This window comes from Podarcis tiliguerta (genome assembly GCF_965153285.1).
Source record: "Podarcis tiliguerta genome assembly, chromosome: Z".
Classification (NCBI taxonomy): Eukaryota; Metazoa; Chordata; class Lepidosauria; order Squamata; family Lacertidae; genus Podarcis; species Podarcis tiliguerta.
In genome coordinates this window covers 12,974,812-12,993,047 of record NC_139553.1, presented here as the reverse complement: position 1 = coordinate 12,993,047, position 18,236 = coordinate 12,974,812, and the positions used below count along the sequence as shown (strand labels likewise).

Genomic DNA, 18,236 nt, shown 5'->3' with positions numbered 1-18,236 from the left:
GACTCCGCCGGACAGAGCCTGGGCCCCAGGGACTCTTTCACACCTTCACCAGCACCATCATCAGAAAGCCCCGCTACAGACCCAGCATGGCTGACTCCTCCTACACCTGCTCCAAAGCCAGGGTGAGAAATAAATTGAGGGTGCCCTTAGCTTTTAAGCCTTCCATTCTCCCAGTTGTCGAATCCTAACTCTGAATTAAATAGGTTGCCACCTCTGTGTTTGAGGCTTTTGGCCTTCACCTCAGCTGCATAACTCAGACCCCATCTGCACTACCACCTTGAGATCTACAGATGAAATCTGGTATACAAATTCAATAAATTATAGTCAATCATATGTTCCAAATAGCGCCATGCCACTTTCAGCAGCCGTGGCTTCTTCCAAAGAATCCTGAGGCCACCTTGTCTCATAGACAACCTGGCAGGGGCCACATTCCAGGGCTGGGCTGGGCTGGGGCTCCAGTGGAGAGAGCAACAGATGCTGCTCCTGCCTTCTGTGTAGCCAGAAAATACACCATGTGGGGCTTCTTTCTGCACACACCTCTCCCTGTCCAGGGAAGCAAGGTGCACTGTCACAGTTCAAGGACACATTCCAGCCAGGCTAAAGCTCCCTTGGGGAGGTCATGAGGTGGGGTTGGTGAGGGGCTTGGCCGAGGCAGAGTCCCAAAGATCAGTTGAGGATCCTACCCCCTAATAGACTCTTCCTACTATGCTCAGGTTTGTTAACTCCCTTCCTTCCATAATGCAGGGAGCCTAAAGCTCAGGTGGCCTGGCTCAATCCCCAGGCACCTCAAGGCTGCTGTCAGTCAAAGTGGACAGTACTGGGCTGGATGGACAAATAGAGGAATACAGGAATATAGCCAGGGTGGGGTTCCAGTTAAGAGGGTCTGTCAGAGTAAGATCTGGGAGACCAGGGTTCCTATCCCCACTCTGCCATGAAGGTGACCTTGGGCCAGTCACTCTCTCTCAGCCTAAGCTACCTCACAGGCTTGTTGTGAAGATAAAAAAGGGAGGAAAACTATATACCAGTATTTGAGCTCCTTGGAGGAAAGATGGAACATAAAATAAGAACTATTAGGATTCTGATATAAAGGATAGAAGCTCTCCTAGGGTGGCTTTTGAAAAGTGAGATCTACATATGATACTGCCTTGATTTATTTATTTTTACATGAGAGGGTGGAAAGTATCAAATCATGCACATTCACGTGTGTAAAAAAACAAATCTCCCCCAGCTATGTGGAGCAAAGCAACCTGTTATCTGAGCAGAGCAACAGCTCACTGCAGAGGACCATGGAGCACACCCAGGCAAGGGTCCTACATGCTGAACAGGAGAAGGTAAGCCCTGGCAGTGTGACAGCCACAACAGGAGGGCCAAGTGACTGAGGCTGTGGGGAGGGCAAGTGCCATCCCAGGATCCCGTCCTTGAGTTCACAATCGCTAGTGCAGGTCACTATTCCCCTTTGCCTGCAGGCCAGAAAGAAGTTAGGTTTCTGAGCAGCAGCAGCAACAACAAAAAAGAACAAACGATTGGCTAGGTATACATGCACATACAGGTAAAAGATTCATAAGCTTCAGGTAATCCTTTGAAAAGCACCTCAGGTTGGCATGATGTGAGCAAGCACAGTGAACGTCCCCCTCACTTCCTCCTATGCAGCCAAGAAGAAGGGTGTGAGAGTTTCCACTTCTAGGTAACTGCTGCTTCCTCTGATGTCTGGACTGAGAACAGCCATTAATGTTAAGTAGAATTAGTTTCTGAAGTTAGCTTATAGAAACAAACATTTGAAGTTGGTGTGTTTGATATTACCCATAGTTGATGTTAGCTGCAGCTCGTTGTCCCAGGCAACACAGCAAACCATGGCTAGGCATAAGTGTCAGGGTTCCTGGGCGCATGAGAGGAGGAGATGTAAGGGGAGAGCATGCAAGTCCAGGTTTGCTGTGGCCTGTTCTTGCTTGGGCATCAGCGTGCAAACCCTGCCATTAAGGGATCTTCCATGCATCTTACCCTGAGGCCGCTGGGATTTGGAGTGATATAATCAGCCCTTGGACCACAGAATAAGCAGAGTGCTCTTAACCCAGAATGCCATTGCCTCTTTTGATAAAACTTTCTCCCCTCTTGCTGCTTTTGCTTCTGGTGGTATTAACTCTCCTCTCCTTGTTGCCGCTTTTCTCTCTAGCACATGCCGCCACTGGATCAGGGGTGGGACCAGGTGAGGCATTGTCCTTGGGTGTCCTGATTACCTGAGCACTTCCTTACTCCTTTCATACTTTCCAGGTCACCATTTCATACTTTTAGCAGGCGAAAACCCCACGCTTTCTGCAGGTGTCTCTCGTTGCGAAGCCTCTTTGTGCTTTGGCATCCCAGCTTCAGTGACAATGGGTTTTCCTAAATCAGGGGTGGGGGGACTCCAGGCCCCTGGACCAAAGGCCACCTTCCAGGCCTATGTGTCTGGCCCTCAAAGCTCCTTCCAAGCCACGCACCCTCACCAGTCCTACATTGCACCCTCCTTGAGTGCTTTTGCCTGGCTGGATCAGGCCCAAAGCCCGTCTTATTCTCACAACCAGATGTCCCGAAAGGGAATCCTACAAGCAGGATCTGTGCTCACCCCATTTGCAATTCCCAGGAACAGCATGCTGCCTCCAACGGTGGAAGGAGACCTTGTGGCTGCGGGCTGTGGATAGCTTTTCCTGCTCCATTGCTAAAGCCATCCAGCTTGGTGGCCTTCATTCCATCTTTTGGGAGAGAGCTCTGCTGTGTGAAGATGTCCTTTCTTTTGTCTGTCCTGAATTTTCTGGGGAAATCTTTTCTGCTCTCCATTTTATGCACCTTTGTCGTGCATGCTTTCTCCTGAACTAACTAAAAAGCCCAAGGCTTCTGCCTCCCCCTGCTCCTCATTGCCTTGCCAGTAGACCAGTTCTGCAGGGTGTTTCCTGGGAGACTCATTCTTAGCACTTGGGAGCCTCCAAAAGCACAGCTCTTGCATCCTCCCAGGAAAGGTCTTGTGGCTCTCCTTCCCCATATGTTCTCCTGTCTCTTCTCCTCCTTTGCATTGCAGGTCAGAATCAGCAAGAAGCTAGCGGAAATCATGGTGCGGATCTCCCAAATCCAGCAGAGGTTGATCTGTCTTCAGAAGGAGGGGATCGATTACCACTCCCAACTGAATGAAGCCCTGACAGAGTCGGAGAGGCAGAAAGCCCTGGTCAACCAACTGCAGGCACAGTTGGCAGGTAAGAGAAGCTGAGAGGAGGCGCTGAAATAGCAGAAGAGCACGATCCAAGCATGTGCAGAGTAGTTTTATCATTCTAGGAAATTCTTTAGCTTGCGGGTAGGGAGCCTGTGGCCCTCCAAGTATTACTGGCCTTCACCTCCCATGAGCCCCAGCAAGCGTAGCCAGGGATGATGGGCGTTGGAGTCCAGCAACCTCTGGAGGTCCTGCTCCTTAGGGCCTCCTGCAGTGTAGCTGTTAAAGACTCAGACACAGTGTCTCCAAAAAGACTCTTGACTTTAATTCCATCCTTTTAAAGAGGGCAAGCTTCTGATCTCTACAAACTTAATTGATTGTATTTCTATGCTGCTTTTTGTTGAAATGAATCTCCAGCTTACAAACAATAAGTAACATTAACATAATGTAACATAATAGAAAATGGGTTTGTGCAGATTCTGCAGCTTCCTTGCCCTGCATGCAAGAGCAGAGCGGTGAGAAGAAACATGTGATATGTGTATAAATGCCATGATCATCACAATTATAACAAATAAAGGCTTGACATATCTCACTTTGCATGTCATGAGTTATTTCATATATTAGTTTCTAATATTCTAATTTTTCAAGTTTCACCTGTATGTCTTTAAAGTTACACGGAGGCCCCATCCACACTATACAGCGTTATCATGCCACTGCAGTCAGTCATGGCTTTCTCCCAAGGAATCCTGGGAAGTGTGGTTCATTCCGGCTGCCACTAGTTGTGTTGAAGTGGAGAGCCCTGCTTAAGCGGCCATTTCCAACATAGCTTAACAGTGTGGGAATTGTAGCTGGGGGTGGTGGCAGACTGGGGTGTCCCACCACCTCTCAGCACCCTTAAGAGAATGTTCCCATTTCCCAGAATGTTTTGTGGGAAGCTGTGAGTGTTTGACGCATATAGTGCAGTGCATGGAAACAAGGGCATGCACTGTAACTGGCTCTGTGCCCCACCTCCACAGAACTTCAGAAATCGTCTGACAACATGAAAAGCAGATACCAGGAGGAGAAGCTGAGTGGGAAGAAGTTGGATGAGAAGGTGGCAGCCCTGGAAGAGGAGCTGGCTGATATCCGCATTAAGAAGGAGAATCTGGAGAAGGTATTGTTGCCCAGGGGTGGCAAAAGTCATCACCCGAGGCCAGAAGATTCTCCCAGTGCCACACCCCTCTCCTTCCACCCCAGCTTTGCACCCTTGACTGTTCTTTGCCTCCCTGGAAGATGAAGATGATGATAATAATAATAATAATAATAATAATAATAATAATAATAATAATGAAATAATTTATACCCCGCCCATCTGGCTGGGCTTCTTTCATTCTTAAATGGAGGATTGAAAGGGACAAGTGGGGAAATTAACGTATGTTGCTCCACCTACTTTTACTCTTGGCAGGCGGTCCCCAAGAGGTCAGTCTCCACCGAGTGGAGTCTAGTCTATTAGGCAAACAGGGCACTGCCCTCACCCAGCCACCACTGGCTTGCCTTCTTCCTTACAGCCAATCAGGATGTGGCTCTGCCTGTCATTGGGCTCCTTGCCTTCTGCCCCACCCACCTCAATGGGCAGGAGCCACCTGTCCTTGGAACACCTCTGCTCACTCTGCTAGGTTTTCATGTCTGCCATAGGCCTCTCTGATTACTGTTTATTACAAGGGCTCCTGAACTGTGGTCTGCGGACCGCCACTTAGTCAATGCTGGTTTTCTTCTAGCTTTCCCTGCTTAAAACCACAAGAAGCTCAGAGAACGAGAAGCTGTCACCACAGCAGGAACAGCCAGAGCCTGTGAAAGGCAATATCGGTGGGGCTCCCTTAAAATGTCTTGATGGAGGGTTTGTGGTTCTAACGTGTCCCACAGGCTTGTTATACATCTGTGCTGTGAGCCAGTGTGATGCTGTGTAGTAATGCAGAGACTGAACTGCTTGATGCAAATATATAGAGAGCTTAGCATTAGCTGAAAAAGCAACTCATAAATTACATGTTGTCAAAGGCTGGAGGACCCGTAAAATTCAGTGCAGGCAGCTGGGTGGGAGTTTACCTTGTATACAATCTGTAGAGAGAGACACTGGACTCCCTGTCCATAGTACAGTGTGAAATGTGGCTTGCCTAATTGGTCCCAAACTTTTGGAAGGGCACCAGGTTGGCAGAGGCAACAGCAGTTAACAACAGTTTAAAACAGTTTACAGTCTCACAAATAAGGTATCTCCTAAAAATACACACAGATGTGTTCCTCTCTCTGTAACAAACCCTGAAGTGCTCATGAAATAAGAAGTGTTAAGGAAAGTGGCGGGGGACAAGCAGTAGAGAGAAATCTTAGTCACATTCAGCAAAAGCAATGGCAATCCACACTTCTGTAACTTCAATCAGGAGGTGTTACCTGTTAGTCTGAACAGCACTATGCAATGTCATCCATCGCTTGGCACATGGATGCTATCCAGATAATGTATGTTCTTTTTTAAAAAAAAATATTTTTATTAAGTTTTGACACAAAAAGTAAAACAGAAAAGAAACAGAAACAGAAAAAACAGAAAAATACAAAATTACAAAAACACAAAACATCAAAAAGAAAAAAGCAACAATAAAACAATTCCATTTTCGTAATATTTCTTGCATTGACTTATTTCACCGACTTCCCCAAACCTCCCTTCACTGTATTCCAGATCTTATATTTAGTCAGCAAATCCCTTCCCTCTACCTTAATTGGTCCTTATCTTAATTTTAATATCTTAGTATAACTTAATCTCCTTAATGTCTTAAATGTTGAGTCTTTTAATTTTACAACTTTTTTACTAATAACCTTTTACATTCTATCTGATGTCAAACTAACATTCATTAATCTTATGATGTTTCTGTAGGTAGTTGTGATGGGATGAAGAGCTGCTTGTGTGTAAACTGCAAATCCCTCAGAGTTTGAACAGTTTCTCAAACCTCTGCCTGTGACGGAGCCCCTCCAGCATGGCTGCGTCAGTCGCTAGCAGAATCCGAAAGTGGTTGCTTTCGGAAACGTTTCCAACATAAAAGCTCCTTAACGGAAACACGTCTTCTGGACTCTCTGCGTGACAGTTTCCGGCGAGGAACGGGGGTCCCTATAGGAGGACCTGAGACATCCCCACTGTTTTCGCTAGAAACGTCTCTGAGCCATTCCTCCGACTCTCCTTCCCTTGACATTCCTGTTCGCCCCCTACTGGTTCCCTCTTCAGGTGTTACGTCTCTCTCTACTTCAGAGAGCCTTGGCACCTCTTGTGCTGCCGATGGCAGTTCCCTGACATCCACCTCCCCTCCAGGGCCCCCTTCACCCCCTCCCGTCTCCTCCCCTTCGAGTTGGGAGGGGGCAAAACCCCGGAAAGAACCTTCCTCATCGTCTGAAGTTTCGAACACCTTTCTCCACTTGTTGCGGTTCCCAGTCTCTCGGTACTCCTCGTCGTCTGAGTCCGTTCCTTCTTCCAACTCCGACTCCGCGAATCCTTCCAGTTCCTCTTCCTCGTCTGTGGTGCCGAAATACTCCCTCCTAAACCTTGCTGCCGGCTGTGGTTTCCTCGGGAATCTTTGGTGGAACGTTTCTGTTAAAACCTCGTCATTGACCTCCTCTGCTGTCACCCAAGTGTTTTCCGACTCCGGTTCCCCTTCCCACGCCACTAAATACTCCACCTGATTGCCCTTCCACCTGGAATCGAGGATTTCCGCTACATGGTTACTGCTCTCCCTCTCTTCCAAGACTGGTCCCCTGTTGTACTCCCCTTCACCTCCCCCCTTGTACGGTGACAGTAACAACCTGTGGAACACTGGGTGCAATTTCATGTGGTTGGGTAACCGGAGTTTGAAAGCCACTGGGTTGACCTGCTGAATGACCTCAAAGGGTCCCAATCTCTTGGGTCTTAATTTCTTACAACCCCCTTTGAACGGCAACCCTTGGGTGGACAACCACACCTGATCCCCCACCCTTACTGTTTCACCTTCCCTCCTGTTCTTGTCTGCCTGCTTCTTATATTGTGCCTTGGCCCTTTCTAAGTTGAGCTGAAGCTGACGATGGATCGCTTCCATCTCTTCTACAAAATGTTCGGCCGCTGGGACGCTCCATCTCTCGCCTCCCTCCCCCGGGAATGCCCTGGGGTGACACCCGTAATTGGCCAAAAAGGGGCTCATCCCTGTGGACACATGCTCCGCATTGTTGTAGGCAAATTCTGCCAGCGCCAGCTTTTCGACCCAATCATTCTCTCTGTCATTGACATAACACCTCAGATATTGTTGGAGGATGCTATTTGCTCTTTCCGCCTGCCCGTTGGTTTCAGGGTGCCGGGCCGTCGAGAAATTGACTTCCACGTGCAGCAAGCTCATGAGCTTCCTCCAGAACCTGGAAGTAAATTGTTTCCCGCGGTCTGAGATAACCCTCAAGGGGGCGCCATGCAGCCGGAAGATGTGTTCTACAAACAACTTCGCTGTTTCTTCCGCTGTGACTGCATGTGAACATGCTACAAAGTGGCACATCTTAGTCAACAGGTCCACTACTACCATGATGGCCGTTTTCCCTTTGGATTTGGGCAGATCCGTCATAAAATCTATTGATACCGCCTCCCAAGGCCGTTCTGGCGTGGGTAGTGGTTCTAATAACCCTGCCGGCGCCCTTCTTTCCCCCTTGGCCCTCTGGCATTGGTCACACCCTCTTACATACTCCTTTACATCTTCCCTCACCTTGGGCCACCAAAATTCCCTGGTGACCATCCACATGGTCTTGTGTTGTCCAAAATGTCCCGCCGTGGGACTATCATGCAACTGCTTGAGTACCCTCCCTCTCAATTCACCTTCTGGTATATACAGTGCCCCTTTGTAATACAATGCCCCATTTCTTTCTTCAAAACCCTCCGGGCTCTCACCCTCTCCCCTGAGACCTCTGAGCTTATTTTGGGCATATTCGTCATTTTCCGTTTCTTCTACCAGTTGCCGTCTCCCCACCAGCGCCGCCCCACACACCCAGCGGTCCTCGGGAATGACATGTCTTTCTTCGATTGCCCCCTCCCCCTCCAAGTACTCTGGTTTGCGTGAGAGAGCGTCCGCCCTGACGTTCTCTGGGCCTGGTACATAACAAATCTCGAAGTGGAATTTGGAAAATTCCTGTGCCCATCTCACTTGTCGTTGGTTGAGTACTCGAGCTGTCCTCCAATACTCCAAATTCTTGTGGTCGGTGCACACTTGCACCTTGTGTTGTGCCCCAATCAATAAATGTCTCCACCTCCGGAACGCTTCGTGAATGGCGAGTAGTTCCCTGTCATACACCGTGTAGTTCCGCTCGGACTTATTCAGCTTCCTCGAGAAAAAGGCACACGGTCTCCACTCCGACGTGTTTCTTCCCGGCTGAAGAAGCACCGCCCCCACCGCTCTGTCTGACGCGTCTGTCTCCACTCTCATGGGCTTCTGTAGGTCCACATGCAGAAGTTGTTCTTCCGAAGCGAAAGCCCTTTTCAGTTCTTCAAAAGCTCTCTCCGCCTCCGCCGTCCAAACAAATTTCTTCTTGCTACTGAGGCAGTCGGTGATGGGCGCTGTCAAGTGTGCAAAATTCTTGATGAACTTCCGATAAAAGTTCCCAAACCCCAGGAACCTTTGCACATCCTTCTTGGTCTTCGGTGTCTTCCATTCCAGCACCGCCTGGACCTTGCCTGGATCCATGGCCAATCCTTTGTCTGACAAGCGGTACCCCAGGAATTCCACCTCCTTGGCATGAAACTGGCACTTCTCCAGTTTCACCCACAGCTGATTGGCTTGCAGCCGGCCCAACACTTCTCTCACGTCTCTCACATGCTGCTCTTCATCTTCCGAATACACCAACACGTCATCCAAAAAGGCCACACAATTCTTGTAGAGCAAAGGTCCCAAGACGTGGTTGATAAAACTTTGAAAACATGCGGAGCCGGCTTGGAGACCGAAGGGCATTACGAGGTATTCAAATGCTCCCAAAGGGGTGAACATGGTGGTCTTCCATTCATCCCCCTTCCTTATCCGTATCAGATTGTACGCCCCCCGCAGGTCCAGTTTTGTAAAAATCTTCCCCTTCCTTACCCTGGTCAGAATGTCATCAATTCGGGGCATAGGAAAAGCCAGGGGTTCCGACACGGCATTTAGGGATCTGAAGTCCACTACAAGCCTCGGCTTATCTGTGTTTTTTTTGTCCACAAAAAACACTGGGCTGCCCCCCACCGCTCGGGACTCTCTGATGAAACCCCTCTTCAGGTTTTTGTCAATGAACTCCCTCAGCTCCTGCATCTCCCTGTCTGACATGGCGTACAGCTTGCCCACTGGGAGTTGAGCCCCAGGGAGTAGGTTGATTTGACAGTCAAAGGGTCTATGCGGCGGCAGTTTGTCCGCTTCCCTTTCGCTAAATACGTTGCTCAGATCTGCATATTGCGGAGGCACCTCCCCTTGCTTCATTACCTCCATCCCAGCTAGGGTGAGCTTGGCTCCCCCTGGATCCTTTCCCTGCTTGCAGTGTTCTAGGCAATGCGCTGACCCAAAGGAGACCACCCTCTGGTGCCAGCCCACTAGAGGATCGTGTAGTGCCAGCCAGCTCATCCCCAAAATTATGGGAGCTCCTCCCAAGGTGGCCACATTAAACGCTATCCGCTCGGTGTGCCTTGCCACCCTCATTGTCATGGGGACTGTCTGTTGGTTCACTTCTCCTCCCAACAACTCTCTGCCGTCAATCGTGGTTACCTGCAGGGGTTTACTTAAGGGGAGGGTTTGTATCTGGTGCTCAGCTGCGAACTCCTTACTCATGAAATTACAGGAGCTGCCTGAATCCAGAAGGGCCTTGATCTGTAGAGGATGTCCGTTTGGCAGCTCTAGCAACACCTCTATCACTAGAGCAGGTCTGGGAGGTTCTGGTGCGGGCACTCTCACTGCTTTTGAGCCTGGCTGCTGTGCCCCGACGGCAGCCAGGCGTTGGCTTTTACTTGCTCCGTGCTTTCCTCCTCCTCTCCCCCAACAGCTCCTGCCATGCCTTGCCATTCCTTTCTCCGTGGACAGACTCTGGCAAAGTGTCCTGGCTGTTGGCAGAGATAACATTTCTTCCCGCCCTTTCCCTCCTTCTTCCGCCCTTCACCGATGTTTGAAACTGCGCGCGCACGCGCTGTTCCCACTTCCATCGGCTCTGCCGGCGGGAAAGGCTGCTCTGGAATGTCTGGAATGCGGAGCTCCCTCCAACGTTCTCCTTTCCCCTCCCGCTTCTCCAAAGCCCTCGCTTCCTGGCGCGCTCCTATGGCTAGCGCGGCTTTAGTCAGCTGGTCCATAGACTCCGCTCTGGGGGTCCGGGAAAGTTCATCTTTCAAGGACGAAGACAGACCTTCTTCGAAAAGCATCTGAATGGGTTCAGCAGACAAGTCCCACCCCAATCTATGAATCAGCATAGTGAACTCAGTCCAGTACTCACGGACAGTCCTGTTTCCCTGTCTGCAAGCCATTAACTGCCTTCGCACCTCTCCCTGCTCAATGTCGCTGGAAAACATCAGGTCCATGGCACGAAAAAACTTCCTTGTGTCCTTTAGGATCTCATTATTTGCTGCCATCAAGGGTCTAACCCAGTCCTTCGCCCCTGATTCAAGATGGCTAATTACAAAAGCCACTCGCGATTCCTCATCAGGGAAGTCATCAAATTGCAGATTGAGAGCGTATTGCATCTCTGTCCTAAAGGCATGATAGTTTCTGGGGTCCCCCCCAAATTTCTGCACCAATCCTGGCATCTTTCTGTTGAGTGGGGTGGCTTTCTCCTTCCCCCTTTCTGCATCCTGAGCCCTCCTCTCTTCCAGCCTCGCCGTCTGCAAGGCAAGCTGGATTTCTAACGCCCTGTACCTTTCCTCCAGGCTTGGACCTCCTCCAGCTGCCCCTCCAGTTCCGGCTGGTTCGCTCATGATGCCTCTCCCTGGCACAAGCTAGCTGTCGGTGACTTTCGGATTGCTGTGATGGGATGAAGAGCTGCTTGTGTGTAAACTGCAAATCCCTCAGAGTTTGAACAGTTTCTCAAACCTCTGCCTGTGACGGAGCCCCTCCAGCATGGCTGCGTCAGTCGCTAGCAGAATCCGAAAGTGGTTGCTTTCGGAAACGTTTCCAACATAAAAGCTCCTTAACGGAAACACGTCTTCTGGACTCTCTGCGTGACAGTTTCCGGCGAGGAACGGGGGTCCCTATAGGAGGACCTGAGACATCCCCACTGTTTTCGCTAGAAACGTCTCTGAGCCATTCCTCCGACTCTCCTTCCCTTGACATTCCTGTTCGCCCCCTACTGGTTCCCTCTTCAGGTGTTACGTCTCTCTCTACTTCAGAGAGCCTTGGCACCTCTTGTGCTGCCGATGGCAGTTCCCTGACAGTAGTCTTTAAATTTCTTCCAATCCTCTTCCACCGTCTCTTCTCCCTGGTCTCTGATTCTGCCGGTCATTTCAGCCAATTCCATATAGTCCATCACTTTCATCTGCCATTCTTCCAGAGTGGGTAACTCTTGTGTCTTCCAGTGTTGTGCAATGAGTATTCTTGCTGCTGTTGTGGCGTACATAAAAAAGGTTCTATCCTTCTTTTTCACCTCTTGGCCAACCATGCCCAGGAGAAAGGCCTCTGGTTTCTTTGGGAAGGTGTATTTAAACACCTTTTTCAATTCATTATAGATCATTTCCCAGAAGGTCTTAATCCTTGGGCATGTCCACCAAAGGTGGAAGAATGTACTTTCAATTTCTTTACATTTCCAACATTTATTATCGGGCAAATGATAGATTTTAGCTAGCTTGACTGGTGTCATGTACCATCTATCTATCATTTTCATAATATTTTCTCTTAAGGCATTACATGCCGTAAATTTTATACCAGTAGTCCATAACCGTTCCCAGTCAGCCATCATTATATTATGACCCACGTCTTGTGCCCATTTAATCATTGCAGATTTCACTGTCTCATCTTGTGTATTCCATTTCAACAGCAAGTTATACATTCTTGACAAAATCTTAGTTTTAGGTTCTAGTAGTTCTGTTTCTAATTTTGATTTTTCCACCTGGAAGCCAATTTTCCTGTCCAATTTATATGCCTCCATTATCTGATGATAATGAAGCCACTCTCACACTTTACTTTTTATTTTCTCAAAACTCTGCAGTTTTAATTTATCCCCCTCCTGCTCCAAAATCTCCCAATATTTTGGCCAATTGGCCTCCATATTGAGCTTTTTTAGAGCTTTTGCATCCATTGGAGACAACCACCTTGGTGTTTTATTTTCAAGTAGATCTTTATATCTTATCCACACATTAAACAAGGCCTTCCTAACAATATGATTTTTGAACATTCTATGCACTTTGACCTTTTCGTACCATAAATATGCATGCCAACCGAATACATTGTTAAATCCTTCTAAATCCAAAGTATCAGTGTTTTCAAGAAGTAGCCAATCCTTCAGCCAGCAAAAAGCTGCTGCTTCATAATAAAGTTTTAAGTCTGGCAGGGCAAAGCCTCCTCTTTCCTTTGCATCAGTTAGTATTTTAAATTTTATTCTTGGCTTTTTGCCCTGCCAGACAAATCTAGATATGTCTTTCTGCCACTTCTTAAAACAGTCCACTTTGTCAATAATCTGCAGTGTCTGGAATAAAAACAACATTCTAGGCAATACATTCATCTTTATCACAGCGATACGGCCTAATAGTGAAAGTTTCAAATTCGACCATGTTTCTAGATCTTTCTTTATCTCAGTCCAGCATTTATCATAATTATCTTTAAATAGATTCCCATTTTAGATAATGTATGTTTGTTGTAAAATAAATGAATAAATGAAATCAGCACCACATTTGGCTGTCCAGAAGCTCTTGAAAGCCCACTGTCCTTGCTGGTGTTGCTTCCCTGCCTTCTGACTCTTTGGCATCATTCTGCCCCAGGTGAAGAAGATCATGAACGAGGTCTTCCAGTCCCTGCGGGGCCAGTTCAACTTGGAGGAGTCCTATACCGGCCAGGAGGTCCTGGGTATCGTCCTGAACGCCATCAAGGTACAGCCCAGGGCAGATGGATCCTGACACCTGAATAAGATGCAGATTGAGTGAACTGGTCTATCATTTCTCTTCCTTTTTGTATGGTTCCAAATGTCATGAGTTTGGGTGCCAGAGTTTTGGGTGCAAGATGCCCATAACTACTGGGTTTAGTAAGTGTTAGAATTTAATCACTGCTTGGAGAGTGAAACTGAAAGTCAGGCACTTAACAGCTGGACTCAGCTTCCTGTGTTGAGGAGATCGCTTGAAAGGTGGGCCATTAGAGAACTAATAATGAAGATGATGATAATAATAATAATTTTATTTATACCCAGCCACTCTGGGTGGCTTCCAACACATACATAAAACATAGTCAAACATTAAACATCTTTAAAAAATGGAACACTTCACCAATTTGCAGAGGCCATGCTAACCTCTTTATCAATCCAATTTTAGTATACAGTATGTCCTGCAGTCAGAGAGATGGGCCATCAGCAAGACAGACACTCTACCAGCCAGCAGATGGGTGAGGCCCCACCCAGAGCTTTGAGATAGTGAGTTTGAAGAGAGTGCCAATGTTTTGGTTAGGAGGAAGTTTTAGGATTTCAATTGGCTATGGTGTGATCAAAAGAAAAAAGGCTTTCAGTCTGTTAAATGCAGCAAGCTGGAGAGGCAGGATCAGAGCACAATGCAGACTGACAGTTTGAATTAGAGGTTGCAGCAATAGGAAAAACGGGACTCTCTTGGAGTGTATGCTGGGGGTCCCCTCCATTACAGGCTCAGGTGTAAATAAACTATATATCATTATGACACCACAGTCTACACTGTGCCTCATTTCCAAAGGAAACACAGACTAAGTGCCTAGACCCCTGCAGTCTTGCACCAGTCAGAGATTGGGGTGGCATTTAGCCCCATATTGCTAATCATGGGAGCAGCAAAGAGGCCCAGCTCTCTAGAAATAACAGGTTGTGTCTAAGATACTACAAAGTGAAAGTCACTTAGCTGTGCCTGTGTGGCTGAGTAGGGATTCGAACCCTGGTCTCCTGAGTCCTGGTTAGAGACCAACCGTTACACTGTACTTTCATCAGGGGCTGCAGTCTTTTTTGTGGCAAATAATCCCCCCTCCCCTCTACTTGTTCCAGACAACAACTCTGCAGCTGCTGGAGAGTCAGGAGGAGCAAAGGGGGAGCAGCAGCACCAAGGAGGAAGGACCGGCGGAAAGGAAGCAGCCAAGTGCCGCACCCCTTTATGGGGATCCCCACAGCAACTCTCTCCGAGAACCAGCACCAGTGGCACCCCCTGCTCCTTTGGCTAATCTGAATGAAAGCTCAAGCAGTCCGCCATTCATTGCTCTCGAAGGAGCCCCAGACAGTCTGCTTTTTGCAGCTCCTGAGGCTCATTCTTCGGAAGCACCGGTTGAACAAACTCGTGCAGCCTCTGCTCAAACTGCAAGGCTGCCTCTCAGGCTCTCCGCCAGTATTGAGGAGGAGAGGCCAAGCACTCAGGGTGAAATGGACACAATAGACACCGCCATTCTGGCACCTCCAAATCCAGCGGCGGATGAGACGGCACCTGCAATGGAGGGGCCCACAAGGGATCCAGAGGGCAAGGAGGAGAGTGGGGCAAGTCAGCACACCACTGGCCCCACCTCTCAAGCTGCTCTAGCCAACAAGCAGCAGGACTTGGCTGGAGCATCACAGCCAAGACCAGCGTCCAGCCCCATGGAAGCGGATTCCAGGTTTGTGCCAGGGCGGGAGGGGACGGGAACTGTACCCATTATGAGTCTCTTGCCTTTCCGTGCCTTCCCCCCACCCCCTAATAGCATGGGGTTCAAGGCACAAAGGAAGAGCCTGGCTCCCCCTTGTTGGGTGACAATGCCAAGGCCTGTTGCCTCCCCCCAACTGCAGCGTCGCCCGGGATTCATTCCTCGGGTCTCCCGTCACACTGATGTGGCCCATATCCAGGGACATGAGCACACAGTGAGCAGAGTTCAAAACAGAAGCTCAGCCTTGAGTAGTAACATCTAAGCCTAATTTATTGCAAATTAAACAGAACAGAACAAATAAAACATGGCTCCTCTCTCTGTCTTTCTTCCTCGGAGAGAGAGCTGCAAAAAACAAAAGCTATACAGAGCGGAAACAGCATATCTCAACTTCCTCTCACAAGACTCCCACAATCAGTGCTGGAATGTAAACAGACATGTGACATGTAACAATCCCACACACATCTGCAGTACGGGAGGAATGGAATTCTCAACACCCCTCTGCTCCATTCATTGACATCAGTGCTAGCACTTCCCCACTGCCTCATTTAACCCCCACATCAACCCTATAAGGTAGGCACTACCCAATGAGCTTCAGGACTGAGTAGAGATTTGAACTCTGGTCTCCCAGGGTTCTGGTCCGTTAACCACTGCATCACTCCCACTCTCCCTTTCCTTCTGTCTTTTTCTCTTGCAGTCTTCTTGAGGACAAGGGTGGTTTCTTCAAAGTTGCCACTCCCAAGCCATCTGCACTGGGAACTCTGTTGGTAGAAGACGACGACGACGAGGAAGAGGTGGTAAGAGCTTTGAGGGGGTGCAGTGGTGTATGGTGCCATTTGGGACGACTTAAGGTGGAAGGCATAGGTAAAGGTAAAGGGACCCCTGACCATTAGGTCCAGTCGTGGCCAACTCTCGGGTTGCGGCGCTCATCTCACTTCATTGGCTGAGGGAGCCGGCGTACAGCTTCCGGGTCATGTGGCAAGCATGACTAAACTGCTTCTGGCAAACCAGAGCAGCGCACGGAAACGCCGTTTACCTTCCCACCTATTTATCTACTTGCATTTTGACATGCTTTCAAACTGCTAGGTTGGCAGGAGCAGGGACCGAGCAACGGGAGCTCACCCTGTGGTGGGGATTCGTACCGCCAACCTTCTGATTGGCAAGCCCTAGGCTCTGTGGTTTAACCCACAGCGCCACCCATAGACGCCCTCAATAGGTGTTTGATAAACTAAAGTGGTGGTGTTTCGTTACCAGGGCACCACCAATCTTTCCTGTGGCTGTTAGGGGCGCTGTATTGTTACGGTTTTGTGGCATGTTCACTTTATTAGGGTCAATGTCCACTATTCAATACTAACAATAGCTGGAGCCATAGCCACTGACAGGCAGCAGAGCCAACTACTTCCAGTTTTGTCCTCCCTGCTGAGTCCCACAAGGAGCAACCCTGCGACTTACTAGAAGAAACCTAGAGCCCACATCCTTGGCTTCCTTCTCCCGCTTACCTTGCTGATGGTCCTGCTCAGCTGGCCACCTGCTCTGCCAAGCAGCGGTGACCTATCCCTGCCTTTCTTTCTCTCGGTTTCAGAGCCTTAAGGGTCGGCCTCCCCCCACCCCACTCTTTGAGAATGATGATGACGATGACCTATACCTGCTGGGATGAGCAGCCTGGCAAATGCCATGGCAATACTTTCTTCTCTCAAGAGCTTCAGTGATTGCTGATCTGGATCTGAGATGGATGGAGCTGGAGTTTTTCCTGTGGGCCTCCCCAGATTGCTCATTTGGGCTTTGGTGGCCTTAACTTGTGGTCAGAGACTGCTGGCAGGAAGAGGGGTGACTCTCTCTCTCTCTCTCTCTCTCTCTCTCTCGGTAGCAAATGTCAGCTGGGGACTTTGTTTCGCTTCAATGTCCTGACTGTTTAATTCACCACTGCCGAACACACCTGTACCCGACACGCTTTTGACCCAGCTGCGGCTGGGAGTAGCGATGGGTATCACCTTGAACAGCTCCTCTCTGTGGAAACCAAACTTAACCTATTGCCATAGCTCACCTCCAGTTTTGAACCTTGGCAAAACCGGATCTTGAAGAAAATAATAATAAAGTGCAATTAAAATAAATTAACCCTGTTGCCTTAGTTCTTTCACTTTAGCAAGGCAAGAAGGGGAGGGGTATTTGTGTGGTTCTGTACGCCAAAAACCCACTCACCATTTATAGGGCATCCTAGGTGCTTCACGTACATACACCTGATATGGTAAGAATTAACACCAGTCCTGTGAGGGAGGCCAGTATTAGTAATCTCTTCGTATTTCAGGTTGGGAGGCTGGAACAGAGAGTGGCTTGCCCAAAGGTTGAATGATATGCAGAAGGTGATACCTTGGTCCTCATCTCTGATACAAAACTACAAAGTATATACAAAAGTATCAAATGTGGTGACAGTAATAATGCAGCAAAACAACACCACCACAAACTGGCTTATCAGTATAAAACCAAATTTACTAGAATAATAACTAGAATAGAGCTGGAGACTTGTAACCATTCAAGCAACAAGCATACTAAGGTGCCATGTGCAAAACAAAGCCTGGAGATACTGTAAACATGGAGTGGATAAATGTACAACTGTATCTTAAGAAGTTGCATGTGCAATAAACGTTACACAGACTGGATAAATGAACCGATCAACAAGTAGCGTAAGTCCAATCACAGAATGGCAACCCTGTGCCGCCACAATGGCAAGGGTAGCACACTGGAGAACATGTAAAAGTTTTTCAAAGCTGTTCTTCAAAGATTGAACTGGATGAGATGTTCTTCAATAGGTCTTGAGTTGGAAACACAAAGCCGTTTGCATGGATCAATCACAGGAAGGCAAATCAAAGCCACCACCCTGGTGAGAATAACGCAAGTGGGCAAAAGGAGACCTGTTCTCCGGATATATTACAGGTTTCGCTACACGCTTCATCAGTCCGAAAAGGCAGTCATAGAAAACGGTTTGCTCAGGATAAAGAAAGTATTCACAGGCACAGCGTGTTGTGAAACGCCTCGCTCTTCCCCAGTTCCCGTTTACCGTGAGTGGGCATGCTCCACTGATGCAGAGCACTTTCCCTCGACCCGCCACTGAGTGTACCACGCCGGAAGTCTCATATATAAAAACATAAAACATTACTTTTTGAAGAAACTTCGCTCTACAGGATTGCCTTCAGATGGCTCAGGGGATGGATAACTCCATACCCTCCAACCTTTCTCCATTGAAAATAGGGACATCCTAAGGAAAAGTGGGACACTCCAAG

At 48.5% G+C, this 18,236-nt stretch overlaps 1 protein-coding gene across 1 annotated transcript in view; it reads left to right on the top strand.

The window, feature by feature from the left end:
* The window catches only part of LOC310669447 (FK506-binding protein 15-like), a 124,490-nt gene extending 107,421 nt beyond the window's left edge, over nt 1-17,069 (top strand). Inside the window, exons 19-27 of the mRNA XM_083423483.1 lie at nt 1,229-1,331; nt 2,171-2,203; nt 3,050-3,221; nt 4,192-4,328; nt 4,933-5,015; nt 13,109-13,217; nt 14,339-14,934; nt 15,656-15,822; nt 16,162-17,069. Of these exons, the coding sequence (XP_083279609.1) occupies nt 1,229-1,331; nt 2,171-2,203; nt 3,050-3,221; nt 4,192-4,328; nt 4,933-5,015; nt 13,109-13,217; nt 14,339-14,934; nt 15,656-15,822; nt 16,162-16,190 (1,429 nt within the window). The 3' untranslated portion in view covers nt 16,191-17,069. The remainder of the gene's footprint in view (nt 1-1,228; nt 1,332-2,170; nt 2,204-3,049; nt 3,222-4,191; nt 4,329-4,932; nt 5,016-13,108; nt 13,218-14,338; nt 14,935-15,655; nt 15,823-16,161) is intronic.
* The last annotated feature ends 1,167 nt before the right edge of the window (nt 17,070-18,236 follow it).